Source organism: Tigriopus californicus, chromosome 9 (assembly GCF_007210705.1).
Source record: "Tigriopus californicus strain San Diego chromosome 9, Tcal_SD_v2.1, whole genome shotgun sequence".
NCBI classification, from domain to species: domain Eukaryota; kingdom Metazoa; phylum Arthropoda; class Copepoda; order Harpacticoida; family Harpacticidae; genus Tigriopus; species Tigriopus californicus.
In genome coordinates, this window is record NC_081448.1 from 2,120,970 (window position 1) to 2,148,733 (window position 27,764).

The 27,764-nt window shown below is 44.2% G+C and overlaps 6 protein-coding genes across 10 annotated transcripts in view; 3 read left to right on the forward strand and 3 right to left on the reverse strand.

The window, feature by feature from the left end:
* LOC131886045 (protein strawberry notch homolog 1-like) overlaps nucleotides 1-2,369 on the forward strand; it is a gene marked incomplete in the record, with an annotated part of 6,113 nt that extends 3,744 nt beyond the window's left edge. The window contains 6 exon segments of the mRNA XM_059234262.1: nucleotides 1-590; nucleotides 676-847; nucleotides 919-1,454; nucleotides 1,523-1,644; nucleotides 1,714-1,876; nucleotides 1,957-2,369. Of these exon segments, the coding sequence (XP_059090245.1) occupies nucleotides 1-590; nucleotides 676-847; nucleotides 919-1,454; nucleotides 1,523-1,644; nucleotides 1,714-1,876; nucleotides 1,957-2,082 (1,709 nt within the window).
* Nucleotide 2,370: 1 nt separating this feature from the next.
* On the reverse strand, nucleotides 2,371-4,843 carry LOC131886048 (ester hydrolase C11orf54 homolog). The gene is made up of 7 exons (XM_059234269.1): nucleotides 4,603-4,843; nucleotides 4,419-4,517; nucleotides 3,423-3,607; nucleotides 3,223-3,358; nucleotides 2,693-2,991; nucleotides 2,512-2,632; nucleotides 2,371-2,440 (listed from the first exon to the last, which is right to left on the reverse strand). Exons 1-7 carry the CDS (start codon nucleotides 4,706-4,708, stop codon nucleotides 2,388-2,390), a joined length of 999 nt encoding a protein of 332 aa, XP_059090252.1. The 5' UTR covers nucleotides 4,709-4,843; the 3' UTR covers nucleotides 2,371-2,387.
* A 2,453-nt stretch (nucleotides 4,844-7,296) lies between these two features.
* On the forward strand, nucleotides 7,297-9,986 carry LOC131886050 (SREBP regulating gene protein-like). The gene is made up of 4 exons (XM_059234271.1): nucleotides 7,297-7,728; nucleotides 7,792-8,020; nucleotides 8,734-8,888; nucleotides 9,561-9,986. The coding sequence occupies exons 1-4, from the start codon at nucleotides 7,645-7,647 to the stop codon at nucleotides 9,762-9,764; spliced, it is 672 nt and encodes a 223-aa protein (XP_059090254.1). The 5' UTR covers nucleotides 7,297-7,644; the 3' UTR covers nucleotides 9,765-9,986.
* A 1,611-nt stretch (nucleotides 9,987-11,597) lies between these two features.
* On the reverse strand, nucleotides 11,598-15,927 carry LOC131886046 (polypyrimidine tract-binding protein 3-like). 4 transcript variants are annotated; one of them, XM_059234265.1, is made up of 3 exons: nucleotides 15,669-15,927; nucleotides 14,287-14,367; nucleotides 11,598-13,461 (listed from the first exon to the last, which is right to left on the reverse strand). In XM_059234265.1, exon 3 carries the CDS (start codon nucleotides 13,454-13,456, stop codon nucleotides 11,813-11,815), a length of 1,644 nt encoding a protein of 547 aa, XP_059090248.1. In that variant the 5' UTR covers nucleotides 13,457-13,461; nucleotides 14,287-14,367; nucleotides 15,669-15,927; the 3' UTR covers nucleotides 11,598-11,812. The 4 variants fall into 4 exon arrangements, with proteins under 4 accessions (XP_059090248.1, XP_059090246.1, XP_059090247.1 ...); XM_059234263.1 differs by having other exon boundaries at nucleotides 13,695-14,367; XM_059234264.1 differs by lacking the exon at nucleotides 15,669-15,927 and adding an exon at nucleotides 15,488-15,559 and having other exon boundaries at nucleotides 13,695-14,367.
* A 4,402-nt stretch (nucleotides 15,928-20,329) lies between these two features.
* Nucleotides 20,330-24,001, forward strand: LOC131886051 (tetratricopeptide repeat protein 14 homolog). 2 transcript variants are annotated; one of them, XM_059234273.1, is made up of 3 exons: nucleotides 20,330-22,848; nucleotides 22,911-23,051; nucleotides 23,191-24,001. In XM_059234273.1, the coding sequence occupies exons 1-3, from the start codon at nucleotides 20,619-20,621 to the stop codon at nucleotides 23,943-23,945; spliced, it is 3,126 nt and encodes a 1,041-aa protein (XP_059090256.1). In that variant the 5' UTR covers nucleotides 20,330-20,618; the 3' UTR covers nucleotides 23,946-24,001. The 2 variants fall into 2 exon arrangements, with proteins under 2 accessions (XP_059090256.1, XP_059090255.1); XM_059234272.1 differs by having other exon boundaries at nucleotides 20,335-22,848; nucleotides 22,911-23,105.
* Nucleotides 23,993-25,985, reverse strand: LOC131886052 (ADP-ribosylation factor 4). The gene is made up of 3 exons (XM_059234274.1): nucleotides 25,619-25,985; nucleotides 24,581-24,888; nucleotides 23,993-24,512 (listed from the first exon to the last, which is right to left on the reverse strand). The coding sequence occupies exons 1-3, from the start codon at nucleotides 25,764-25,766 to the stop codon at nucleotides 24,426-24,428; spliced, it is 543 nt and encodes a 180-aa protein (XP_059090257.1). The 5' UTR covers nucleotides 25,767-25,985; the 3' UTR covers nucleotides 23,993-24,425.
* Between the last annotated feature and the right edge of the window lie 1,779 nt (nucleotides 25,986-27,764).

A 27,764-nucleotide genomic window follows, 5' to 3' on the forward strand; every position in this document is an offset into this window, starting at 1 on the left:
CCAAAAAGGAAGAGAACGGCGGCTTAGGCGGCACTTTGGCCACTCCCAACGCTTTTATCAACCAAGGACCCCCTCAAAGTAACGTCGATCGAGCTTGTCAGATGAAACAGGATTTTTTAGCACGAATAGAACGTCTCGGCAATGCCCTCCCCGCCAACACGTTGGACCAGCTCATTGACGAATTGGGTGGACCCGAGAATGTGGCCGAGATGACTGGCCGAAAAGGTCGTGTCGTCCAGGACGAAAACGGCGATGTCCGTTATGAATCACGCTCAGAACAAGACATTCCCCTGGAGACGCTCAATCTGCACGAGAAGGATCGATTCATGCGAGGCGAGAAAGATGTGGCCATCATCTCGGAGGCGGCCTCCAGTGGAATCTCACTCCAAGCGGATCGCCGAGTAAAGAATCGCAAGCGACGTGTGCACATGACTTTAGAATTGCCGTGGTCTGCGGATCGCGCTATCCAACAGTTCGGTCGAACCCATCGATCGAACCAAGTGTCCGCTCCCGAATACATTCTACTCATATCCGACCTGGCCGGAGAGCACCGATTCGCGTCCATCGTGGCCAAACGTCTCGAAAGTCTGGTAAGAGCTCTCATTTCTCGGGATATTGGTGTCGCAATAGGAGTTAGAAAATGACGCTTGATATTATAATTTCGGATCTAAATAGGGTGCTCTAACGCACGGTGATCGTCGCGCAACGGAATCTCGAGACTTGTCTCGATTTAATATTGACAACAAATATGGTCGATCGGCTCTCGAAGCCACTTTCAAAGCCATCATGGGCTACGAAAGTCCCGTGGTCAAACCTCCCTCCGATTACAAGGGAGATTTCTTCAAAGGTAGGCGTGATCTCTAACCATCCCAGATATTATTTTCACCTGCTAAATAAAACTTGTCCTTCTCTCCAAAGATATCGCCGACGGTTTAGTTGGTGTAGGCCTCATAACTCAAAGTGAAGACTGTCCTGGAGTTCTGACTCTGGACAAAGGCTATAATGACATCTCGAAATTCCTCAATCGCATCCTCGGGATGAAAGTGCACCTACAGAACATGCTCTTCAAATACTTCTCCGACACGCTCGAAGCCATTATCAGTCAAGCCAAACGCTCCGGAAAATACGACCAAGGCATTCTGGACGTGGGCGTGAGCGAAGAGGATCACGTGGAATTGGTTCGCACTCACAGTTTCAAGCAGAAACACGCCACAGGAACGGCCAAAATCGAGTTACACGTGCTCCATGTAGAGCGGGGCATGTCTTGGGACGCAGTGAAAGAAAAGTGGGAAGAACTGGTGGGCGTGGACGAGGGATTTTATGTATCACATCAAGTGAGGAACGGCAAGAAGACGGCCATACTAGCAGTTCAGGTTGAAGACGAAAAGCGCACGTCCACGGGAGGAAAGCGGGAGAAGAAGTTCCTCATCTATCGGCCCAACACTGGTCAACAGGTGAGCATCATTGGCTTTTAAGTGGGGGACCGTCAGTATTGACGAAATTGCCTTCGAATTTGTTTTAGGTGAAACAAGAAACGTTAACCGAACTGAAGAAGAAGTACAAGAAAGTCGGCAAGGACGAGGCCGAGTCCCATTGGAAGGCGCAATATCAATCCTCGGTTAAAACTTGCTCACACGCCTACTGGTAAGCTAGTTATTGAGAGTGTCGGTGAGGTTCAGGAGCTAATTGAAATGGTTCTCTTTTCTTGTGCAGGAAAGGTAACTGCAAGAACATGACAATGGGCATGAAGTGCGAGATAGGGCTTCGCCGAAAGACCTACAATGTTCTTTGTGGGTCCGTATTATCCGTTTGGACCAAAGTGGAAGAGGTGCTCACTCACGATGGAAATCGCAGAGGGGCTGCATCAAAAATGCAGGTATGAACTTGATGAAAGCTTTTGGGATGGAGGTCTTCACAGCACGGCCATAACGATTCCTATTGCGTGTCTTCTTCTAGGTTGTCAGATTAAAATTGGAAAACGACAAGAGGATTGTGGGTTCCTTGATCCCCAATTCGGCCCTCACCTCGTTGTTAAAGGTCCTATCAGCCGACTCTCAAGACTCGGAAGAAACCATTTACTAGAGCAAACAACATGAAACCAAACCCGACAACCTACACCAATCAACATTTCCATTTTTGACTTTGAACCATCGCCCCTTCGGTGTTACCTACCGCCTCCAATATCAAGCCCTGTATTACAACACTCGATTTGCCCACAGGCTCCCCCCCNCCCTACACACCCTCACCTCCTCCTTTAAGAATGCTTTTCTCCTCGTGATAGGAGGAACATCACAATTCAACTCTAATGTTGTGTGAACACGGAAAGTTATGTTCTGGCTGTGAATAAATTGATCGTTTTCTCAACTTGAGTGCTGGCAACAACACGTTTAATCTCGCCCAATTTGATGACTCTCGACCGGACGGTCGATTCGACACACATCTGCAATGTTATAATACCTGATGTTTCATGGACTCGTTGAGAATCTCGACAACACGGGATATGTTCCTTACGTTGAGCCACCGAGTAGTATGCTAGATATTCAGTCTCATCCGGCGTGGTGTCGTAGTGATAGTGGCCTCCATCGCCACGGTCATTAAATCCGTGAGAGTGCTCTACTCTTAAATCCAATCCCTGAATCAGATGATGCTTTGTTAGATCCCCAGATTCTGCATCATACCAGACAGATCTCACCGGATCGTTGGAGACGAGAACCGAGAGACAAGTGAAAGGAGCGTTGATCTCGAAAAACTTGAGCCAGTTTTCCACCTGAGCATCCGTTGTTAGAGGACACGAGGACAACTCGGGCATGATGTGGACTTTCACCTTGCCAGTTTGGACCACAAAAGTTCCACCCAATCCGATCGAGTCTTTGGGGTAGTTTTCAACGAGAACTTTCCTCAGAGCGGTCACAAAGTTGTCGGGACCGATTCGTTTCTTGCATTTTATGGCCAAAACTGGCCCAGGACGCCCTTCGGACATCAACAAGTTGCCTGGAGTTCAGAAACTTATGCGATATGTTAAACTGTTCAGGCTCGTTCAATTGTCATTGGACCAACTAAAAATGACCCACAAGAGCATACTAGGCCAATGAATAACAGCCCTTAAAAGAGATCTTAAAGAGCTCTCAAGTAATGACAAATTCAAATTTAGCCCCCTGCACTTCCTCTTTGGAGTCCACTTAATGCGATAACATATTAGGGCGAAACACAAACTGTTCTTACTGAGGATGCTCATTTTGTGTTCGGTCTCCGGTAAATTGATCACCTCATACTCATTGTTATCGTCAAAGGTTCGGGCGATTTTAGTATTTTGCTTCAACACCTGGCCTTGCGGGTCAATCAGAATATTGGTCATCATCTGCTCAAATGAAAGAGAACAGCCTGAACAACGAAACTAAAAACAAACCCCAAATGTCTGATACCTCCGCATTTCGAGACAGAAACGTCCATGGGGCGGCCCCAGCACCAATCATCAATTGAGGCTTGTCCTCCGCAGCCTGAACCAATTTAGGAAAATCCTTTATGTCATAGAACTTTTCCCGCTGAGCCAGAGGGAATAAGTAGGGACATCCGCCCACATCCAAAATCTTGGCTTGCCCGCAGAGACCTATAATTTTCAAGTGAATGGAATTTGCACCCTCAATGACGAAGTTGGTTGAGAAAGAAGTGTGAGGTGTCAGGGCTATTCATATCCTATTGTTTAGTTGAATTTAGGGGAAAAAAACTCATGATGTACAGGGTACCCCAAATTTAAATCACATGTTCCAACTAAAACGGTCACCAGATATGTTTTTATTTTTGTCAGAACTATACATAGAAAAAAAGAACAAGCAAGTGCTAGGAGCTTTTTTATTTCTTATTTTTTTATTTTAGCAACTATTGATAATCCATCAACAACTTTAAAACATTGGAATGGATGTAGAGCGTATGTAATTTGGAGGCGAGTGGCATTCCTTGAGTACGGATCATCCAGTTTCTGAACGAATCAGCCAATTTACGTTATACTTTTTGTTTCAACCATATTTTTTTTAAACAGGAAACATATCCTCACATCGAGCTCGAATCCATTTCTTATTATCCTGGAACACTAAATTGGGACTACCCTATTAGTGGGTGGTTCATGAAAGGCAGGAGAAGTTGAAATGCATTGTGCCAAACTGATCTTTGGCTCATAACTAAAAAGAACTTAGTTCAGCTGATTCTCAAAAATAAGAGAGTAATTGACGGATGATTCGACCAAGTTATTTACTGGCAAATAGATATTTGAATGATCCGGCCGATTCATGGGTCAGGTTGGCATTAATCATCTGACGTATCCACGAGCTTGGCAAGTTTATTAATGCCAAGAAGGTTAGAGCTAGGTTTAAAGGTAACAAAATCTTTGATCAATGTGATTTTATGCAGAAAGCAATGCATACCCGGGGCTGCCAAATTAAAAGGTGCCTGGGTCAAATCCGGACACGTTTGGACCGAGACGGAGGCTTCCTCGAACGTCTGCTTGAGGCCATTCTCCAACACTGTCAAAATGAAAACCAAGCCCAAAGAGTTATGGCGGAATTTTATGAACACTATGGATGACGCCTCAATCGCAGGTTTACGTACCCGAGGCTAGTTTTTTCAAATCCGGTTGATGGAGCGGTTGAATCTCGACGGACAATGACTCTGCCGGGATGGGGGTCAGGACAGGGGCGGGCTCAGAATTACCCATTGGAAATCTAGCAAGTTTATATATCAACTGCGATTGAGAACTCAGAATGAAGCCATGAACAAGTGCATAAGGCGATCGCGAAGCTGGATAAAGTTCGCCTGTTTTGGGGGTTGCACTCGTGTCTTCAGTCTTGACTCGCCAGAACCTGTTTCTCAGTCAGATTCAGGGCTTGGATGGGTATTATTTTTGTTGATTGTTGCATGAACAACTGGAATATGGACGGGGACGCTTGGTTTGGGAATTAGCTTTTCGCGATTAAGTTAACGCATTATGTTCTTCTTCAAATGAGAATGATCCCAGGCTACAGCAATTGCTCATTTCAATTTTCAGCTCGATCGAGCGACTGGATCAAAAGTTATGCCGTCTCAAAAGGCACTACAAAGCTCTTCAATGAATGAACGAACTAGCCCTCTTGTGGTAATTGATTACCAGAAGAGGGCTAAGTCATTCATTCTGTGCTCTGTTATGTACTGCACTTTGAGAGGGCATAACTTTTGACCCAGTCGTTTGATTGAGCTGACATTTGAAATACGCAATCGCAGGGATCTGGGGCCAGCCTTATTTGAAGAAGAATTTAATTCATTGACTCGAATTGGAGTTGCTAATTTTCATCCTCGCCATCCCCGTCCATATTCCAGTGGTTCATGATTGTTGAAACGATATCCAAAAACAGCTCTAGTAGAGTATAAAAGGCCAAGAGATGAAAAAGAGAGTCAAGGTTGATAGATTGTGAAGATATTTTTGTGCCCACATTCCATTTTCCGCAAAGATTTCAAAACGGATTTCAGCTTTTTTGCAACTTTTTCAAGTTTGTTCCCTCTTTTTCCAATTTATTTGCCACTCTTTTTGCAAAAGAAACTGCCACCCAACTGAGCAGATTTAAGTCAATTTTTGAAAATGATCAATTTCGTTAAACTTTTCCTTGAACTTTTAGATCATTTTCTTTCCAGTCTGTTTTTACTTCAGGATATGAAGAAATATGCGTAAGATACAAAAATAGGTAAAGAAAAGACCTGGAATTTTTAACAAACAGACTGTTCATGTCCAGATTAGGTGAGCTTACTGAATGGAAAATGGGGCATATTATGTTTCTTGAAAGGCATTGCTCTCCTGTGCATATGTGTCAATTTTTCTTTCACATGATTAGTCTCCATGATAAATAAAGCACATACCATTTTTTTCGTCTCTGTCATGTCAAGACAAGCTAATTTATCTTATCTTTGATGGGCTACCAGACAGACCTTAAGTAAAAAGGTAAGCCCATTCCTGAATTTTCGCAAATACGTGTGCTAAATTTTGGGTTTTCGTGGTGGTGTAAAGCTTCCATTCAAAGCTACATAAAGTTGCCGTATTGCTGTTGATAGTACAATCAAGGCAAATTATCTTGGGTAAACTTTACTACTTGGGTACTCTTGACCTTAGCTGTCTACCACAATATTTGCTTGTGCAGCGAGTGAGTGACCAGCAGGAAGAGTACTGATCAAGAAGGAGTAGTGTTGCTGAGCTATTTGACAGAAAACAACAATAATGCGTGTGGCTCTTTTTTCTCTTTTATTTTTTGTTGAACTTTTAAGTCTTGGGGGAGACCAGGGATCGAATCCATGAACCCGAGCTTAGCTCGGTCGCGCGTTAACCAACTGCGCTAGAACCATCTCCAGTACAAATAAAAAGAGTAGCTCAGCAGAACCCTAATATCAACAGACCAAGTGCATGGTAGGAATTAGAATGTACAGATTAAGATTAATGCGAATTTTATGGGGATGGTTTGGTTCTGTTATTGTTCATTTTAAGATTTGTGTAAAAAAGAAGCAGATTTTATGAATTTTGCCATTGTTGGTTTTACTTATACTAGATCATTTTTTGGACTCAAATATACTTTACAGAGGTAGTAATTGTCACAATCAATCATTGGACAATCAAACGATGTCAACAAATAGAAAATATTTGCTAGTCCCATTGCTATATTAGGTGTAACGAAGTGACTCCAGTATTACACTTGTCATGACAAAAATCGGTTTCAAACGATAAAAAGATGGTTAGCAATTGTGAGCTCAAATTTGAGTGAGTGTAAGGTTAATTTGGCATCTGAAAGTCTAAAGTTAAGACAATTGATACTCACTTGGGTCTTGCTGGCAAAGACTGCTTCTTTAGGGGCATACTGCATTAGGATATGGAGTGGGGGATAGCATTTTGGTGTGAAAGCTACACCAAAAGTGACATTTATTTGAATTTTGTGAAATAACTCTTCCAATATTGAACATTTATTCACCTCACATAAAACGTTAATTGTGTTCTTTGTCTTGGGTCTGCCCGTAAAGCATACGACAACCAAGCCCTAAATCAGGGCACCCAACTTGAGTTTACATTGCTTTTCATTTAGTACACCAGCGCAATTTTTTCCAACCAGATTTTCCACCAACGACCACTTTGGGAAAACCAATATACACCATCCTCACTGTTGGTCACCCTCACTCTCTGTGCCACCAACAGCGAACTGATTTTTCCCTGATCTAGCTGCATGAAGGACAACTTGTCTGCTCTATCCATGTAAGTTCTTCAGTACGTTACCAGTCAGTCAGTCAGTCTGTCTGTACACAGCGCCAAATCCATGGGATGCGTACTGTCTCTCTGTCTGTTGGTCTGTATGTGTGTATGTGTCCATCATGACCCAATTGTAATGTGCTTGTGACTGGTCATGAACTCTTAGAAGGCTGGTTGACCTGTAGGCTTCTACTGGTGGAGGCCCCGTGTTCCCATAGCACCCGTGCTCACCCACCCCAAATCCTCTTCTTATCCGAAATTGAAAGCCCGGATTGGTGCCGAGTCGATCCATGGATAGGATGGTTCCCAGCTCGCGCGAATCTCGCCTGGATTGAGGATCGTCAGCGCTGAATCGAGAGGGAATCCACATCATCACCGGACTTGGACGGAGCATCATGGTCAAGGCCAAGTGGCGACTGGCCTTGGCCGTTCTCTTTGGCACGGGGGCCATCATCCTGCTGTCCAAAGTCTCGCTACAGGTGGGTGGGTACTAAGTGCCCGATTCGATTCGATTGTCAGGTTGGACTTGATGATATGTTTAGGGCTCGACCACGTTCACGAGGGAGGAATACGGCCATGCGGGCCATGGGATTCAGCTCCGGAACTTGAAACAGCCCTTCAATTGGCATGAGGACCAGGAATGGGCCGAAGGCGGTGGAGGCGGTGGAGGAGGACCCCCGGGAACGGGCGGGCAGCATAATGAGACCACGCACGAGATCTCCACATGTCGAAACTCGGTCCAAGGCAAGATGATCATTGCCGATGACAAAGGTAACTAAAGAGCACACCGCCATAGTCCCCGGATAGACCGACATATTGGTAGTGAATGAGGTCAAGGCTATCGAACTCAGGATTACCATGGCACCCTGCCGCATCTGAATTCATAGAAGGTTGGATCGGGAAAAAAAAATAAGTACGAGGACATGGTTCTGTCGGTCGATAAGTTGACCGTACCATGTTATTCCTCCCATAGGATGTAGCTGTATTGAATGTGGGTTTATGTTGTGGTTTTCTCAGCCCAAACTAACCTTTTTTTGGCCCATAAATGAAATAATTCATGGGTCTAGTAGCGTCATGTAATGATGTTATTATCCCTCGTGCTAGCCTAGAATTTTTTTCCATGGTTGGAACATGGTTTTGTTCCTTTCTCTTTAGACCGGGGAATATATTTTTTAGTGAAGCTTTTACCTTTAAAGCACCTTTTGAATCTTGCTTTTTGATACCAATCAGAATATCCAATCGTGTTGATTTTGAACTTTTTCAGAGTATGGGAGTCACATGTATGTTAGAGTTCAATGCGAATTGAGGTTCGGCCGGTTTACGTCTTCAATAAAAAGTGTATGAATGACGAAATCACTTCGATTAAGTGATCTTAGCAATGTCTCTAAAGCCTGGTGTCGTTAATAGTTGTGGTTGAAGTCCATGATCAAGTTGCGCCATATGGAAGACAATGTGATGTCTCATGTGCCTTTTCCAATTACTAGGTTTTGTTTGTCATCGGAATGATGTTCTACAGAGTGGATGCTGCCACGAAAACGCTACCTCATCTCGCAGATACTCATGTGACGGTTGCAGTGAGAGCTCTGGCTGTTGCAAGGTTTATGAGCATTGTATTTCTTGTTGTATGGACCCGAAACGGGTAAGATGTCGCCAATTCTTTAATCATCGATCGTGTGATCATCTATTCTGATCTCTTTGAGTTTTGCTACAAAGATCGAAACAAGAATACTGCTAGCCGAACATAGGTTTTACCTGTAGCTGAAACAGCAAAATGTGGGGATCCCCGTACTCTGTACTACTTGGAAGTTACTTACTACCTACGCCTCACGTTGTATGGCAGCCCAGGCGACTTGTGACTTGGTTTGGTAGAGTGGTGGGAAGAGAGAGAGAGAAAGAGGAATAACCTTAGAATTTGGGAAGATTCTCGTCGATCATTTCACCTGCCTGGCTTACCAATCAACGTCTCACGGCATTCACAGGAAATACTTCTCTTCATTGGCTCGTATCTTTTGGCGTTCTCCCGTTGACTACATAGAGGGAATGATTCATTCGAAGCGGGAATCGTTCACTAATTGGCTTAGCTTCTTCACTTTTATCCGAGTGAAAAAGGATTATGCGCCATAGTGGCTAATTAACGAGCAAGTTTGATAATTAATGGATGCCAAATGTTAAGGCTCAAGTGATTTGGTAAAATGTATGTTTGCTCTCTTGTCATCAAATATTTTTTGTCCATATGACACGTAGTGGATCTTAGTAGGTGTATTCTTTCCCGAAGAATCTTTAACGAGTCGATTTTCATGATCTTTTTCAGAAACCCGTTCTAATGAATGTGTTGAACGAAGCTAATGCTCTCAAGAATATTTTACTCTTGAGTGTTTCGGACCACTTCGAATTGTGTTTAGCGAAATGTCGGACAAGCTCGAGTTCGGTGCACCACGAGAATGTTTACATCAATCCCATGGACAATTTCTGCTTCTCCAAGGGTCCAGCCGCTCATTCCGAGGAGAAAAGCTAATGTTTACACTCTCTGTATTGGGAAAAGCGCATGCAAAGCACGAAAAAAATGAAGAAGCCCCGAAGAATACTCCGTGTCAGGAAAGAAGCCTGCCTCCCAAAAGAAACTCTCATTGTGATAACGTTGAATGCATTTTAGGTTTAAGCATAATCATGTCCCGTCACTCTGTCTCTCGTTTGACACTAGTGCTTCAATAGATTTCTAGTCATGTTCACTCTTAAATTGTATTTTAATCTATCGATATGCTTTTGGTTTTAGAGCACGTATAAAACATAGATTGGTAGTAGTAGTGGTAGTAATAATAATGGTCATGATACTTCTTTCAACTCTATCTATGTACAATGATGGATGGACCTTTCAAAACATTTGTGGAGATAATGATAGGGGGAGAATGGGGTGAATGCGGGTGGGACAAGAATATAGATAGATATAGATATATTTTTATCTGGCATGCCACTTCTCTGTGTTTGTGTGTTGGGTTCATATATGTATAATCGATATCAAAACATCTTCAAGCCCTCTTCGATTGAACAAAAATAGTGGGTGCCCAAGGCCGTTGGCTCGTTTTCCCATAAATCTGAATTGATGGCTCGGGTGCTTCAAAAAAAGGCTCTCGTCACAAAAAGACCGGCCATTTTAAGCTCAAGTCAAGGAAGGTGTTCAGAATTGCACTTGTCATGTGCTCGAAAATAGTCGCGAGCGAGCACCACAACTCTTGAGAGTCGGGTTAAATCATTGGGGTCCCTGTTGTATATTAAGGTAGAAAGCTGGGGTTCGATACTGTTCTTGATTTGGTTTCGATTCTAGTCATATTTGGGGAGGGGCAAGGAAGAAGGAGCGGGAGAGGAAGGCTATTTGGGAGAAGGAAAGGTAACCACTCGATTGCGTCGGCATTACTAGATTCAGATGAAATTCAAGGTTTGATTCAGAAATGCCAAATGTAAGCCAGACACAAAGGAGCGTACGTGTCGTTGGCCACATCCAAGGCTTCAATGTTTGGCGAGGTTCAACGTGGTTTCCAAAGATGGCGAGAGAAGTGAAAACATGGGGAGGGGCAGCAGCGTCAAGGGGAAGATTCAAGGTGGGTGGGACACTCCTTGTCCTCGAGGAGGATGGGAGGGGGAAGGGGTGGACGGGTGGGCGGGTGAAGTGGAGTTGAAAGATGTTGGAAAGTAAACGACGATGACGACGACGACAAAGATCAAGACCAAAATGTACAAGATGAAAATGTTGGTGCACTATGTTAATGTCACACTTGAATCGCGGCTGCGGAAACGGCTGCGCGTGAAGACGGAGAAGAAATAATGGCGAGAAATCAAGGGGAAATAGGCCAGTCTGTACAAGGGCGTACTTTCATGAGATTGCTCGGTCCAGGCCTTTACACGAGCATGTTAATGAAAGTGGCGATTAAATGTAGTTTTAGTACATGGGTTATAGTGGTTGTAGTTGTAGTAGTAGTAGTAGTGATGGAAGAGGAGGAGAGCAAAAGTAGTGAATATGATAACAGTAGTAGTATTAGTGGTAATGGTACTTGAATGGATTGAAGAGTGATTGATTCTTTTAAGATGAAATGATGTGAATAATAATAATAAGAGATTAGATCTTGTTTGCCTCAAGAAACATAGGGGGCGGAGAGCCAGGAGGACAAAGTTGGAGATTGATTGATGAGAGAGAAGCGACAGGATGAAGAGAACAGACTCTAGTAGGGACCACAGAGGTGCGTTATTGTAGCAAAAAAAACTTCATTAAACTTTGTAGCTTTGTTTTTAGTGGGATGTGTTCCGGTGGAAAAATAGCGTTCTCTGTAACTCTCGAGATTATGAAATCAAATAGTTGTTTTGTTGTTGTTGTTGTAGTACATAACGTTGGCATCATGGCTGTTATGCTGTGTGTGCGTATACGCCTTTCTCTTTTTCTTCTTTGTTTTTTTTGTGTTTGGTTGTTCCAATTGCTGTTGTTATTTCGTCTTTTGGCGCTCGGCAAACTCAGCGGCCAACCGGTTGTAGGCATTATCGTTCACTGTGACCTGTGGTTGAAACAGCGGCTGATTAAATGGTAGATTTGGAGAAGGACACGCGGAGGTGGCTGGTCTCGCTAAGTTGAAAGTTGTGCAACTTAACCAAGGCAATGATGGCATCCTCCACCGAGTTCAATTGGACCAAGGCCATCTTACGATCCTTGGGAAAAAACTTGAATGCTTGCACACTGAGGCCGATGTTCTTGATGGCATTCTTCAGGTCTTCCTCCTCCACCGAGGAAGGGATGTTGGACAGATGGAGGGTGGCGGACGGAGGGTAGATATTCGAGTAGTTCTTCGAGCCCGGCTTCTTGAAGCGGTGTAAATTCGACGTGGCATAATCCTTCGTCAAACCCGCATCAGGTTGTCCCTCCTTGGGCAGTTGAACACTGGTGTGCTTGCTCGGCATCACACGGATCTGCTTGGTCCACAGCTTGACCTTGTCCAGATGAGTCATGGCCAGAATGGCTTGTTGAGCCTCGGCCATCTGAACTAAGGCCGTGTCCTTCTTATTGAAGAGAATTTTGACGCGATGGACGTCACCGTAGACGCCAAATAGGATGAACAGGTGGTCGCACTCGGTTTGGGTTTCGTCCAGATTCGAAACAAGCAGAACTGTCCCGGAGCCGTTCTGAGAGCCGGGGAATCTAATGCCAGTCTGGCCGTAAGGCTGCGGGCCGGCACCCCCGCTACCTAAAGGAAAGCCCGTTAAGCCTGCGATGCCCGAAGTAAGTGCGCCCGGAGAGCCGTAGGCACCCGCCGCCGCGGCTGCTGTCAACGGGTTACTAAGACCCATCGTGGCTGAGAAAGGCGAGCCCAGTACGCCTGGGGCGCTACTCGTCGCATTCATTTGCATGGCTGAGTCCATGGTGGGGTCCCCGGTGGGCAAGGCTGGATTGGTATAGTCTCTGCTCTTGTCATTGTTGTACTTGACATTCAGGTTAGAGAGCTTCGAGTATTCGATGCGGAGCGTGCAGCAAGCGTTATAGATATTTTGGCCGTCAAGAGAGAGCTTGGCCGCTTGGGCCATGATCACATCGGGGTACTGTATCAAGGCCTGGAAGGTACCGTTCTTGGTGAAAGTCACGATCTTCAAGACCTTTCCAACACGGGAGAAGATCTGGAAGATCACGTCCAGGGTCACCGGATACACCATGTGCTCCACGATGACTCGGAGAACCGTATTCGGTCCTCCCGAGGGTTTGTTGGTCTCTTGGCCCGAAAGAGCTTGTGCGGCTTGAAGGGCTGCCTGGGCCGAGGCGCTGGCGTTGCTGTGGGTTTGGTCTGTTTTGAGCTCCCTATGGTTCGAGAACTGCACGTAGACGGATCTCTCTCGGAGTTGGGCCACACAGTTGGTGAAATAGTTCACCATGGCCGAGGCCGAGGTCTCGTCCTCCATCTCGAGGAAGGCCTGATTCTTGCCCTTGAGCACGAGTACATTGGTGACACGACCAAAAGGAATGCCCAAGTGAATTATCTCAGCTTCGGACACATCCGGAGGTATGTTTCTGATGTGGATCACCCGGGAAGGATTCCCAGGCTTCATGTTATCCAATTTGGCCCTCTTTGCATCATTGTTATTGATCATGCCATTGGCTCCATCCCCACTATTGAGGGGTGAACCTTGGGACTGGACCATGTAGTCTGCAGTCCCATTGGGTTGCTGAGGATCCATGGTCCCTGCAATGAGAAAAAGGAAGCGCAGGTTAGGACGAGAAAGTTAGAGCTAAATCGGACAACAACCTAGAAAATCATTTGCCATGTGTTGCTTTCATGTAATCATTTCGACTTTAGAGAAGGGTGCCAATAATAAGACAATCAAAACGGAACTTGGCTTCAGAAAGGTTGTGAAAACAAAACGGTAATGCAAATGAATTTGGCGGAGAAAAAACACAATTAAAAAGAAAGCTTACGTTTAGTCATGAAAATCCGAACACTGAGATAAAGAGGAGAGAATGGGACGTTGGCGGTGTTGGAGGGACGTGTGTGGATGAGGCGTGGCAGGGTTCAGCCTGGTTATTAAAACGCCTCAAAGCCAAACACGCACGTGAGTGAATGAATAGAAGGATAAATGATCAGGACAAATCAAGCAATGACATGAAGCAGAGCGGAGGAGTAGCGGTAGAACTGTAGTAGTGGTAGAAGCAGAAGCAGAAGTGTTGCAGGAGTTGCAATGTGTTGGGCGATTTCCTCAAATCCCAAGAGAGGATCTCAAAAATGCACACAAATGGAGATTCTTAGTATGGATACGGATAGTTATCGAGCGAGGACAACGTCACACACACAAACAGTGGTGGTAGTGTTGGTGGTGAAACAATGTTGTTGGAGGTGGTGGTAATGGTTGTAGTGTCCCACTCAGAGGGCAGAGTAGTTTTTGTTTAATTGGATTATGTAGAAGAGGAATGATCGTGGTTGTGGTGGTGGTGGTGGTGATGGTAGTAGTAATAATAACAATAGTAGTAGTAGTAGTAGAATACACGAGTCAGTCGTTGGACAAGCCCTCACTGAGATATCTTTTCGACTTGGTGAAAGGAGGAGGAGAAGTGGGAGTAGTAGTAGTAGTAGTAGTAGAAGTACAATTGGAGGCTAGAAGTGGAATAAGAGAAAATAAGAAAAATGTGGAACAACTGTTTTGATTAGGCTCAGCTACCAGAATACACGGACAAGTATAGGTTTATCATGATCATAAAATATCGCTTTCAATTCAATATTGCACAAGACAAATCAAATAGACCATTGGATGGTCAACCAAGTCCAATAGAACACAGACCAGATACGCCTATCTTCAGCTCCTATCATCTGGTTTACGTATATCCTACAAAGTAATCGAGGGGTGATCGAGGGTGGGAGAAGGTCAACGCGGCAAATTTCTGAATCACTCGTGCCTTTCCCTTCTCGCCAATGTTTGAGTCAGGTTGTTGGTTTTAGTCAACCGAGCTCATTAGCTCACCGCGAAACCCATCCTGCAGTTCTTTTCAACCACACTCGACTGGCTTGGGTGAAAACGAGTCATAAACATTCATGACACAGCCTAACGACACACCGTGGTCGGTCCTCTGATCACCCAAGGGGGAAGAGGGAGGAAGGAAACAAAAAGAAGTCCTGGTCATAGTCAGCCGATCAATAGAAAGCTAGTCCCTGGGGACTTTGAAACAAAGGGGCACGCGTTGTGTCCCTCCCCTTCGCTAATCTAAGTTCCATCTAGCCAACCAGTCCAATGGCAACTTGTGGCTCGTGGTCAGGTATAGTCCCAAGTCCACCCCCTAGCTGGTGTTCCAACGGACCCATACCACAAGTTCGAGGGCTTGATCGAGCAACACGGTGGCCTTTTTATGCGGGAAAAGGCGACCGACGCACACTTCTTCACAATCACAACACCACTCCTCTCGAACAAACCTCGACAAAACAAAAAAGAAGGGGGAAAAAAGCTGACGCTTTCCATCAGTCAATGCTGGTCTAACAAAGACAGGGAAATGCGGTCCCGGCCGCAGCCTAATCGCAACGTTCCAGACCTCTAGATCGCTACAGGCAGGTGGGATGAAATATAATAACAATAAAACCGATGCCTAGTAACTCGACCCCCAGGTCTGTCTTGAGTGTGTGAGAGAACTTGTGGATAGCTAGAAAATTAGGATGGCTGGAACGAGTGGCACCCGGGGGCTCCTGACCGCGTATCTAGATCAGTGTGTGTTTCTTTCAAATGTACCTCGAACAAATTCAGTTTAGCCGGACAACAATAATAGTCCTACTCGAGCGAGTGAGTGAGTGAAGAAATGTGGCTGAATACAAGTGGCTAACTGGATGGATGGCTGGATGGCTGCATGGAAGGAAGGAAGGAAGGATGGATGGATGGATGGAGAGAGGTGAGCAGTAGGAAGGAAACTTACTCAGCGTTGGGCGCGATCACGAAGCTGGAGGCGGTTGAGGGTGGGTCATGGCGATGAGAGAGGTGGGACAAGAGGCGTAGCACCACGTGGCAACCGATGAGAAGGGGTGTGAACGGGGACCCCAGGGGTCTACTGTCTGTCTGTCTGGCTTCCAGGCGAGAACAATAGCAGAGGGGTGGATCAACGCCGACCGACCACACGAGCTTGTGAGCACTAGACGACCAACTTAACACGCACACGCACTGCCGCTGAATGAAGAACAGGAGAATAGGGAGCACGCACTTAGGGAGGCAAGCAAAGCAGGACCGACGGACACACGGAAAGAGTGAGGGCGATCACGGAGTGGGTTCCCCTAGCAGGGAATAGCTGGATCGGCTCTCTGCGTTCCAAGCGAGGGCCCGGCGCCCGAGACGGCCACCGGCCAGCCCAGCTTGCCTCATGCTGGGCGAGAGTCGCTGTCTCCATGATCCCAGAGGCAGAGCGCCATCAAACAAAACCAGCAAAAGGAAATAAAACAGTCTGCCGGAGCCACCCTCGCTTCAACAGGGCCACCGGTTGGCGGCTAGCCCGGGGAGGAAACGCGGGAGCGTCGAGCATTTAGTTGAGTACGTTCAGTTCAGGGGGCAAAAGGGGATGGGGGGAAAGCGGTGGCGTACAAACTAAACACGACGGGCCGATCCAGATCATGGCTGAGGTTGGATAAGCCAAGCTAGTCAGGAAGAATACAAAGGAAATGTATTTTAGCCAGGCTGCCTATGCATAGAATCTAAATGCAGCGTGGCCAGAACCTGCAGTGATTGAAATGCTGGTACAGGTAGGTAAGCATTAGTTTCCATTATTTCTGATAATAAAAAAGAAGTATGTTTTTTGAAGATTATGAGAGAACTTTAGAAGTTCGGAGAAGTTCGATATATTGGCCTTGCTTTAGTTGCCGCTTCAATCTTACACTTCTATCATTTATAGGGACGATAATTTCAAGTTGCAAGTTTGTGCTTAGTTGGTTATTTTCATAGCACATGAACATTGTAAATCTGATACAACTTTTCTTCCCGCAGCACAAGTGGCCAACCTTCAGAATTCTATTAGTTTCAAATCACCCTCTATTTTTTACATTCTCACTTCCGTGGTTTCCCTGATCAATGTTTGGCCAGTAATGCAAGCTGATTGGCCCAGCTTGGCTCCTGAATAAAAAATAGAAACACAGTTAACCTGTATGGGCCTTGCTTTCCGGGAATCCTTTTGCTTATGAGGGAGAAATGAGTCATTGTGCAATTTGATAAACTATTATCGAAATTTTCACAACACAAGTCATAGTTTTTATGAAGCGTCTCTCAGTGTAAATACTATATGAGTTGTGGCCGGTTCAGAGTTAAGACGCACAGAGCCTGGTCAACGCCGGCACCCCTGAACAATCAGCCGCACAAAGAGCCAATGAATTCGTCTTTTCAGCGATTTGAACAGCGCCCTCTGCCTCGTCAAAGGTGCAAAAAATAGTCGTTCATGAATCGCTCAGCTAAAAATAAACGATTTTGACTCTTAAGTCCTAAGACTGGATATGTCTTTAGCATTCATTTTGTTCATAAAAAGCCAACTCCTATGCTAATGAACTGCATCAGAAAATATCAACACATCTCAAGGATCATGTAAATTGGAAAAAGCTATTTTTTGTTCTTGTTTTGATTATCACGGGCTTTACTAACAACTGCAAGGCATATAACCTCCAATACAAAGAAAATGAAAGTAATGATTTACCTAATTGTTACTACTTCAATTTTATACAATATTTGAGCCACCAACGAAATTGAGTTGGAGTTTTCATGGGGTTTTCATTGTTTATTGTTTGGATCGGCTAAAAAAAGCACTTCCTAGGGTGCATAATTAAAAAGTGTCATGGTAAAGGATAAAGTTTTAGAGTAGAAAGAGAAAATCAGGAGTAGATAAGGAGCAAAAAACCAATAACACAATAGATGAGATGCAGGGCAAGCTCAAACACGTACTGTATTTTACAATTGTAAATTAGTCATCTTTGAACGTGCAAATTAAATTGCTCAAATTGAATTGTTAACCAATGGCTTTTACTTTCCACAATGATCAACCAATGATTTTTTATACTTGCTTCAACTTTCATCTTTTAACAATCATTTAGTTATTATGGTGTAATATTGTGTTGATTAAGGAGCATGAAATTTTTGAGTCATTGATTTGTTGTTTTTTGAGACAATTGAGGTCTGTTGCATGTTTTGTGGTCTTTGCTTTATACTTTGAAGGAAAGGAAGTGATTAATTGTTTTTATGAAACATCCAAAATCAAGAACAAGAATGTTTAAGTTTTTTTAAATATCAAGCACAAGAAAACCCTAGCTGCAAGAACTCAAAATATACCTCTAGAGGTTGCAAATACTTTCTGCTGCATTCTCATTCTGTTTCAAAGTCCTTTTGACATTGTTTCTTAAAAAAATTGAAGCTATCTCAAGTCTTGCGATTGTAAAACTCACAATTTTAGAGTAAAAATTTATTCATTTTTAACTCCATTTCATTTTCTATTTCTCATGAAATTTATGAAAAGAATATTTTCATTGATAATTGTGCCCCTAAAGGGGAAAAAAATATTATGTTCAAAGTTTTCCCCTTGCTTTTTTTGTAATAATAAATTGTAAGTTTTTTGTTATAACTGCAGTCCGTAAAAATATATTAGATACAACCAGCTTGAGGAGCTGTGTTCAAAAGTTCTCAAAGGTTTCTCTACTGTGCACATTTTTGTCAAGTTCTATTTAGTAATACAGATTGAAGACTGACCATAGGTAAAGATTCTGAAAGAGTGTTATTAACCATAGGAACCAATAAATGACAAAATTAAGGAAATGTAATAAATTTAGGCTCAGAAAAGTATTTAATGTATGACCGATTATTCATTTTTGGACCTGACTTGGGCCAAATTAAATTTCATGTTTCTCTCTTAATTGTGTGGCAAAGGTCACTTTTATGCTTATTGATAATGAAAGAGATAAAACTATAAAAAATCAGTCTTTGTTGTCTCATTTTCCAGTGACATGGCTCAAAGATGAATATCTTTATATCAAATATCAATATTTGTGTATTTGAGGCTATAAAATCAAATTTTGTTTTCATTTCTGTTTGAGAGATTACTTAAGCCAGATTATGGCCATATGAATTTTTGATTTGGAAATCCTAACATTGAGTCCATGAGGATCAGTTTTTATTTCCCAGGCTGAATTTTGTTTCTAAGATCTTACAAGTTTGCTGGATTGGTCTGGATTAACCATACAGATTACGGGCCAATTTGTTGATGAAGTTGTAGCTCACAACATGTATCCTTTAAATACTCTAATATACACATTAAAAGCTATTTCAATCAAATTCTGTTCTCATTGCAACATTATGTGCTTCCATAGGCTACCAAACCAAATTAGTGGGAAAAGTACATAAACGGAAAGTGCAGACCTCACCTTCTAAATGATTATTCTGAACTGTGTCTATCCATGAACATAAAAATGATTGCCAAAAATGGGCTATATCTAAACCGCCATTAGACCAGCCGCAAACAAGCAAAATGGCCCATGGCGGTCTTTTTACTGCAAATTGCAAGGAACAAACGGAAACATTTAAACCCTGAAAATCATCTCCTATTATTTTATGGAAAGAAAGTCTGCAAATTAAGACTCATGTATTTGCCTTTTTCATCAACTATTTTTCCAAGCCTGAATATCTGCATGCAGAAAACGAAAATGAATTTTGGCCTCAGAAGATAAAAAAAATGTGCAGGTCCGCACAAGATATTGGTGAACTTACTCCTATTGGGATTCAGCGGCCTTACGTCACAAAATGCCAGCAAAATGTAAACAAGGTTTGTCATTAGTTGAAATTACGGGTAAGCAAAGTCGAAGGAGCAATCAGAGCAATAACTGTCAAAGTAAAAAGGCGGGAAATTCAAACTGATCAAAAGTCGTCATTTTCAAGGTCGAAGTTTCACATGTTCCAGTCAATAATTTTGTCCAAAAATGTTACTACAACACGACATTTTTGTACCCGTTTCAGAATCAATCACAATTAGAATCCTTTTTGCATCATACTCTGGGCTGGAAGGAAAAGACCTACAGACCAGTACATAAATCTCAAGCTAATGTCTGCAAATTCCTTATGAACTGTAAACTTGACGATGGCCTGCCTGAAAGCAAAAAATCTCCAAATTGCTCCTATGCTAGATTTCATAAGAGATGGTCACTTCTTTCATTGAATGATCATTTATCAAACAAAAGTTAGTGGCAAAGATTAATGCGAAAGAGAATGTTTTACCTAATATGACTTCACTAAAGAATTGGCCAAAAGCAAAGTTAGTCACGGTTGGAATATGATGAATTTTCGAAGTTGCCGACCTTGACTCACACGAACAAATATGATACCTGTTTGAAAAGCCTACACAGTTTTCTGATGTGGCATGGTATTAGTAACGAAATTACAGCAATTCGTTCCTTTTTTCTAAGAAGGAACTGTAATTGTATTACAATTTCAAATTATGTTATTGTAACGACCCAAAATCTCCCTTCTTTCACTGCAGGAATGCTAACTACTTGCACCCGGCCCAATTTGTTTATTGCATGTCCGGTCAATCAAGCATCAAATTAGATGAAACAGAGTAATGGAAAAAAAGCCGAACGAAAACGAAGAGATCGATTCGGTTTTTGGCGTTAGAATCCCAAATAATCTGGTAACACTGTTCCAAAGAACAATGTAAACAAGACAAACACGTCCTTTTCAGGAAAGTGACAACCAACATAATGAGGAGTTCAAAATCGATATAATCTTGAACTTGTTGGTCAACCAGCTCAATGGCCTTCAAATCTGACGCACATTTTGATCGGTAAGGCAAAGGTCGTTGTGGTCTTCCCAGGATCTTTAGTCCCATAGTATCATCACCCCTTCGCAATTAATCATGGATCCTCAGCTCTTGAAAGCCAGTTTAAATTATCACGGTCAACCGCTGGCCCAATCATTGCAACAAAGCCTATCGGGCTTGGCCTTGGACTTGACCGAAGCATCACACGAGCAATACATGGCTCGATCGCGGTCATTTCGCCTCGAAGACCGAGGCCAACGATTAGCTCTTCAACGGTTCATCGTTCATGCCGCGCCTCGCTTGTTCAAACGGGTTGCTGGACCCACTTCACCCGCTGCACCCGTTGACTCTGATGTAATTTTTCCTATTTCCCATTCCCTTGAACGGTTTGTACCCCAACCTACTGTGGAGGGGCGGGAAAAGAGCTTCTTCCAGCGGTTAGCCCCCGGAGACCCGATGTTTGCCCGCGTATCGTATCGGAATCCATCGGGTTTGTTGTTAGCCTTGTTGGGATTTCACCCGGTTAGCCCAGATAAGCCGACCTTCACCGGGGATTTGGCTCTCCGTAGCATATGCCCTATGAAGGAGGCTTTACCTTTAGACCCTTCAGATAAACCTTATGCTTTGGGCGATATGATGATCGTGGCCGTGGTCGAGGCCAGTCCGGATAGTAAACGGGTACTCGTGAGCATGATGGAAAGCTCACTCAACCCCAAGTACCGAGCTCAGATTCGATTGGGACGAATCAATGCCGTAGAAGTGCCCACCGAGGTGGTGAACCCGCCCGAACCTGTCCGCTATGATGAGGCTTTAAAACAGTCGAGCTCATTTTTGAATCCGAGTTCTGTCAACGAAATGGCTGCGGCTTTGGGATTACCCATTCATGGCGGGTCATTGTGCTCCACATTGAAGCGAGTCATCCCGGAGACAGAACTCGCCTCAGGGGTCAGGAAACGTCAGAATGCCAATTGGGCCTTTAATCACGTAGCTTCGGGAATCCGTCATTTCAATGCCGGGAACAACATCGAAGCGTTCCAATGTCTCAACCAGGCTCTAAAGATCGACGCCAAGAATGTGGAAGGCCTGGTCGCTCGAGGAGCTCTGTACGCCAATAATGGCAGCTTGGATCGGGCCGTGCAAGATTTTGAAGAAGCTCTAGAAGTCAACCCTACCCATAAAAACGCCAACAAGTACATTGCTGAAACTTTGGTGGCGTTGGGCAGGAACTATGAGGAATCGGGCGATGTACCCAAGGCCTTGGAGTCGTATGACAAGATTCTCAAGTTCGTTCCGGATCACAAAGAAGCCATGGACTCGATCGTTTATCTAAGCGCGAAGGCCACCTCAAGTCAAGCCCCCATCGATGTTCCAAGTGTGAAAACCACCGACGATCTAGATCTACAACTCCCACCGAGCTTAGGCCTCATTCGAGACTCGGGTCGAAGGAACCGATCCTGTTCATCGTCTCTTTCACCCACTAGAGGCCCACATCCCATCCGAGATTTGCACCCCATGTCGGTTCCACCTCCTGTTGGTCCTACTGCTTCCATGGAAGTCCCTTTATTCCCAACACCTTCAAGTTCGACCGCCATGCTTTCCCACATGAATTTTAGTGTTCCTCCACCAGGAATGATTCCCTTTTCGGGCCCTTCGGCCTTGGACAAGGACTATGAAAAGCGAGTGCAAGCCTTTTTGAGTAAAACCATGACCAAAGAGAACCAAAAAAGTCGAAGCCGTTCGCGAGACAAGTCATCCCGGAAACGCTCCAAATCCAGAGATCGTCGACGAAGAAGCGGCTCTCGCGAAAAACGATCGCGGAAGCGTTCCAGGAGTCGGAATCGAGATCGAAGCCGAGACCGACATCGTCGAAAGAGATCTTCATCTGTTGGCAGTTCCCGAGATCGAAGTCGAAGGGAGAAAGAATCACCATCCAATGGCAGGGTATCTTCAAAATCCAGCAAAAGCAGGGCATCTAGTAGACATGGCCGCTTGCCATCTCAGGAAAGGAGCAAAAAAGAGCTTCGAGCATTGGTCAAGAGGACACCTAGCCCGGAATTGAACAGCATTGCCGAGAGAATCAAGAGTCAAGCTAGAGCCTTGCTCGGAGAGGATCAAGGTGGTGAAGATATAGCCTCTAAATTGAACACGTTTCTTACCGAAGACAAGCAAACATCGAAGCAGGAGGAGATGAGTCACGTTGGCAAGGTCGCGGTTCCAACGTTTGATCGAAAGCGAGCTTCCTCTCCCGGGGTAAAAGCTGCTTTCGATGTTCCCGGAACACCTTCAAACTCCTCCGCACAAACTCGAATGTCCATGAAGAGTTCAGGTGAAACCAAAGCGTTTAATTAGTCATTCATAAATCAAATTTTCCCGAATTGTTCTTTGCAGCTTTGCCGGCTCAGTCTTGGATTGGTGGGAAACGTGAACAAGAGATCAGGATCAGATTAGAACGGTCCCCTGTGAAAAGAGTTGTGGATCGAGGGAACTCTCCGTCAAAGAGCTCAATAGACTCAAGATATGAAAGCAAAGGTACACGTTCGTCCCGTTGGGATGTGCAAAATACCGCAAAAAACAAGCCACTTCGTAAGCTACCATCAATCAATAGCCATCCTACTGTCAAACAAATCTAGAATCATTTTAACTTGATTTGATTTTCTTTTTTATGTAGAAATACATGTCAGGGAAGTAGATCGACCAGATCATCACCGCGATCCAAGGGAGCGATCTCCAGTTGTAGAACGGAGAGTGGTCCGCCACGTGGAACCGAGTCCGCCTCCGAAAGACCACGCCCTTCATTACGAGCATCGTCAAAGACGGGAACGATATGGTCGAAGGGTCGATTCTATCTCCGACCTCCGTTCCGAAACGCTAAATATACAATTAGAGAGGGAAATCATCGAGAAAGAAAGAGCCGCTCTTCTTTTGGCCGCCCAGCAATACGCCCAAAGTCGCTCACCATCAATGCCTTCCGTGGATTCGCCTTCGCCATTAAGAGATCTATCTCGGTTAAGTCCTCAAGCCATTGTCGACCAAGCACGAAGTCGGCGGCGGTTTGGCGACTCGCGAAGTCAATCCTCGGAGCGGCCCAAAAATGGGGACTCATCGCGTTCTCGGCGAAGGCGAGAGCGCACGCGATCGCGGAGTCGCAGTGGGGATAGAGGGCGTTCCCGTAAGGCACGGACCTTTACTAGTCAGCCAGAAGAGTCTCCTAAGGCGGGCTGCAGCCAATGGAAGACCGACTACGACTACATGGATAATGTCCTCAGTTCGGTCTCTTCGGCAGTCAATTTGCCCGAGAAAGAGATCATTCCGGGTAAGAACACGTTCGAAGAGATCGAAGATTTCTTGAGCCAAGCCAAACGTGAGCGCAAGGAGAAAATGAGTAAGTCCTTTCAGAAAACGCCAACATCATCAAGACGATAGTTTATGTAACGCCTTGTTCTTGCTTTTTAACCAATAAAACCTCTTCGTTAAGAAAATTGTGGAAAACCGTATAATCTGTGTTACCCTAATAGTCTGAAAAATACTATTCAAAGCCTTGCCAAGTACGTTCGATCAACAGACAAGGGGTGTCACGGTACAATAATTTAGGATCGAGGCGTAATCATCACTTTCATAACAATTCAAGTAGACCTCATGTCGTCGTGGGGTCCACACGGAGGTTTCCCTCGAAAAATTGGACCAGGCTCAGGAATGGGGTGAGGACAAGCACACGCACACACACTTGGACACAGGGTGAATTTTCGATCGTCAGAAGAGCAAAAAGAAGGCGGGGTCAAGGGTCGGATCATCATGGTTTAGGGCGTCATTCCACGTGCGCAGTCATACGAAGTCAACAATTTCATCATCACAAAGGTAAACGAGTGGCTTCCAGGAAAAGCCCGGTATTCGCCGTGGCCGATTTTACGACTTGGACAACTCCTGGGACAACCAATCGAGTCCCTCGTACAAACCGTGACCTTGCGTGGCACACGTGGCTTGAATATACCACTGTAAGGAGAAACGCATGATCAACTGCAGGACTTTAAATTCTTTTTCGTTATAGCAAAAATCCGTACCTTCCGATTCCGTAGGTTTTGTAGTCCAAGTTTATCGGTCAGCTCACTGGCACTCATGGCATTGGGTAGATCCTGTTTGTTGGCGAACACGAGCAGATGAGCATCACGCAACTCATCCTCTTGGAGCATCTTTTGGAGTTCCTCTTGGGCCTCACCGATTCGCTCGCGATCATTCGAGTCCACCACGAATATTAGCCCCTGCGTGTTTTGGAAATAATGGCGCCACAAAGGGCGGATCTTGTCCTGACCACCCACATCCCAAACCGTGAAACAAATGTTCTTGTACTCGACCGTCTCCACGTTGAATCCTACAGAAAGACAGGGTACAAATTCATCGCTGGTTCTGTGTTACTGCATGTGACATTACTTTAAAAGTCATAAACTGCAGAAGAAAGACATTTAGCATTGGCTGGTTGTGTTATAGAAAGAGATGCCTTTTTGGTCTGGCTTCTAATTCTCTATAAAGTTTTGGAATGAAGTCTTGGATATTCCAGTGTTGACTATCAATTATCTGCTGGCCAAACTTAGGCACTTGAAGTTTTTTATATACTTGAACGGCAGAAATTTGTCCGACAGGTGTTGATAAAACATTAGTGGAATCACCAAAGCTTCATTCCAAATTTCAAAGGGCGATCAATTAAACACCAAAAGACGTCGTTCAAAATCGTTTTTTAATCAGTTAAAAATTTCTTTTTCAAGCAATATCTGTCGACGATATTCTCTACCGACAAGTGGGCGGTCCTAGGGGCCTAATCAAACATCACAAACAAACCCAGCTGCAGATATCATATAATTCGTTGACCTTTCTCCTATTTCCGCTTCTGCTGTGATCACACTAGATATTACTTTCAGTGCTTCTAACGATATTAACTTGTCTGGGGTATTAGGTTGCTTCAAGTATTCTAGAGAACCACGAGGTCCTCGGCATTCTGCTCAATGGATAGGCGGACCCGCCCAATGGTGGTGCCTAGCTCAAGCTCGACCTCGGTTTGGGAAGGGGTGTGGTGTGGCTACTCGCTCGCTCGCTCGCTCGCTTACCAATGGTGGGGATGGTGGTGACGATCTCGCCCAATTTGAGCTTGTACAGGATAGTAGTCTTGCCAGCGGCGTCCAATCCCACCATGAGAATCCGCATCTGCTTCTTCCCGAAGAGTCGAGAAAACACACTACTAATCGTCAGACCCATGATGAATCCGGGATTAGGCAGGGGTAGATCCTCAACACACCTTAGTACGCCCTATGTACACCCACAATCGAAGGCTCTCGGATCAATGTGTCACGTCAACGCCAGTGATGACTAGGACTGAGACGGTCTTCAGGGGGGCCAACTCTCGGGCTTCACTGTCGTTGGTCCGGCTTAAGGCTAAGGGAGTACTGCTACAGAGCACAGACAGACGACGGGATGGAGAGCAGAGAAAGACAGAGTGAAGCGACACTTGATCACTTTAGGAGTGGGTGAGAGAATCAAGCAGGCAGGCTTATTCAATGCTTGAGGGCTAAAAGATGAGAAATTGAGCCAGATATGTCATGATGTGGGGGGTTCGATCCATTTGGTTACCAGTGGGGATAACGAAATAGGGTCAATGATATTTTAGGTTCCGAAAGGGTGTGATTTGGTATTTGTGAGTTTCTAAACATTTGGGTGAGATATTCAAATCCATTGACTTTGTTGTGTTAAGAAGTGTTAATAGTGAGTTTTAGATCAAAACCCACTTCAATTTTAGATCTGTTTTTTCGCTAAAGGGTTTAAAGACAAGTACGTCAAATATTACATCAAACTATTAGACAAATTTTTGACTAGCATTCCCAATCATCCCAACATTCAAGGACTAGCTCGGTCTGCCCGCTCAAATTTGTTGGTAAACTAAGTATTATTTAAAGTCTGAAAGGTAAAATATAGATGAAATCTAACCTTTCGTTTTACTAGAGCCTGGGATGACATCTCCTGCAACGGTTAGAAAAGCCCCTCAAAACCAAACCATTAAAAGGAAAAAAAAAATAGATACTATAGCACTGTGTCAAATCACATGATCCTTACCCTACACAGGGAGGGTTACACTTTAAAGAAAGTACTTTTTCTTAGACTTGCTAGCCAACCCCGTGGAAAAAAATCTTATCATGAATTTTTATTTTTTGCAACCTGTTGACTTTTATGATAGTTTATGCAAGTCAAAGAGCTGTCAAATACAATATCTATGGCTAAACCAAAACTAATTCATGAAGACTATTGTGAATCTGTCGAACCTTTAGCTCACTTTTTGCACACATACTTTCAACAATTTTTTCAATCTTATTTGCTAATTCATTCACCGTTTCGGTGCTAAATGCTACTTTTTCCCCATTTTACTTATTTATATTTGCCGTTTCGGAGCCATACTAGACATTAGCCATATCAAGGCTCAGTGATGGTCGGTAGAGCAATTGGTTTCAAATTCAATTCAACGTTGGCTTAAATTCTTAGACGCCTTTTCAAAGACTCGTCGTAATGAATCACTTTTCCATGGCAAAAGCGTCGTCTGCTCTCCATATCAACGTACATGCCAAAAAGCTTCAAAAAATGAGCTAATACGAGAAGCTTTAGCAGGCCTGACAAACAGATGATCTGGCTGAGTAAAATCTACTTTTGCACTTGTGCTTTGAGTGTGTGTGAGTGTGTATGGGAGGGTGTGTGTGTCAAAGACTTGGCGTGTACGTCGATGTAAGTTGACTTGAACACTCTTGGGCCCTCTCTAGTCGTCCAAAGAAAAGGCTGGCCTGGCAGGAGGATATTTCTGCCAGTGATGTGCCAACTCAGAGACAAAAAGAAAAAGATTAAAAGCGCAACGCAACACATTGTCTGCTTTTTTAAAAACCTCGACTACTCTTTCCCTTTCAGGATTTACCTAACAAAGCTAAAGAAGGATTATAAGAATGGCCCGTTACGGTCATTTGTCATATGAATCGATATTGGATCAAAATCGATAAATTGTGCATTAGTATACACGGCTTGAGTGCCCCGTTACTTTTCTGAGTATTGTTACCGGTAACGAGGTACTTTTCTGCAAAAGTAACGGCATCGCTAATGGAACGGGCTTTTTTGCCACCCCGTTGACGTTACTTTCTTCTTTTCTTAAACAAGGAAAAGAAATAATGTGTAAAGATTTCCTCTCTGATTTTTTTAAAAGCTCCATAAGAATACTAATTC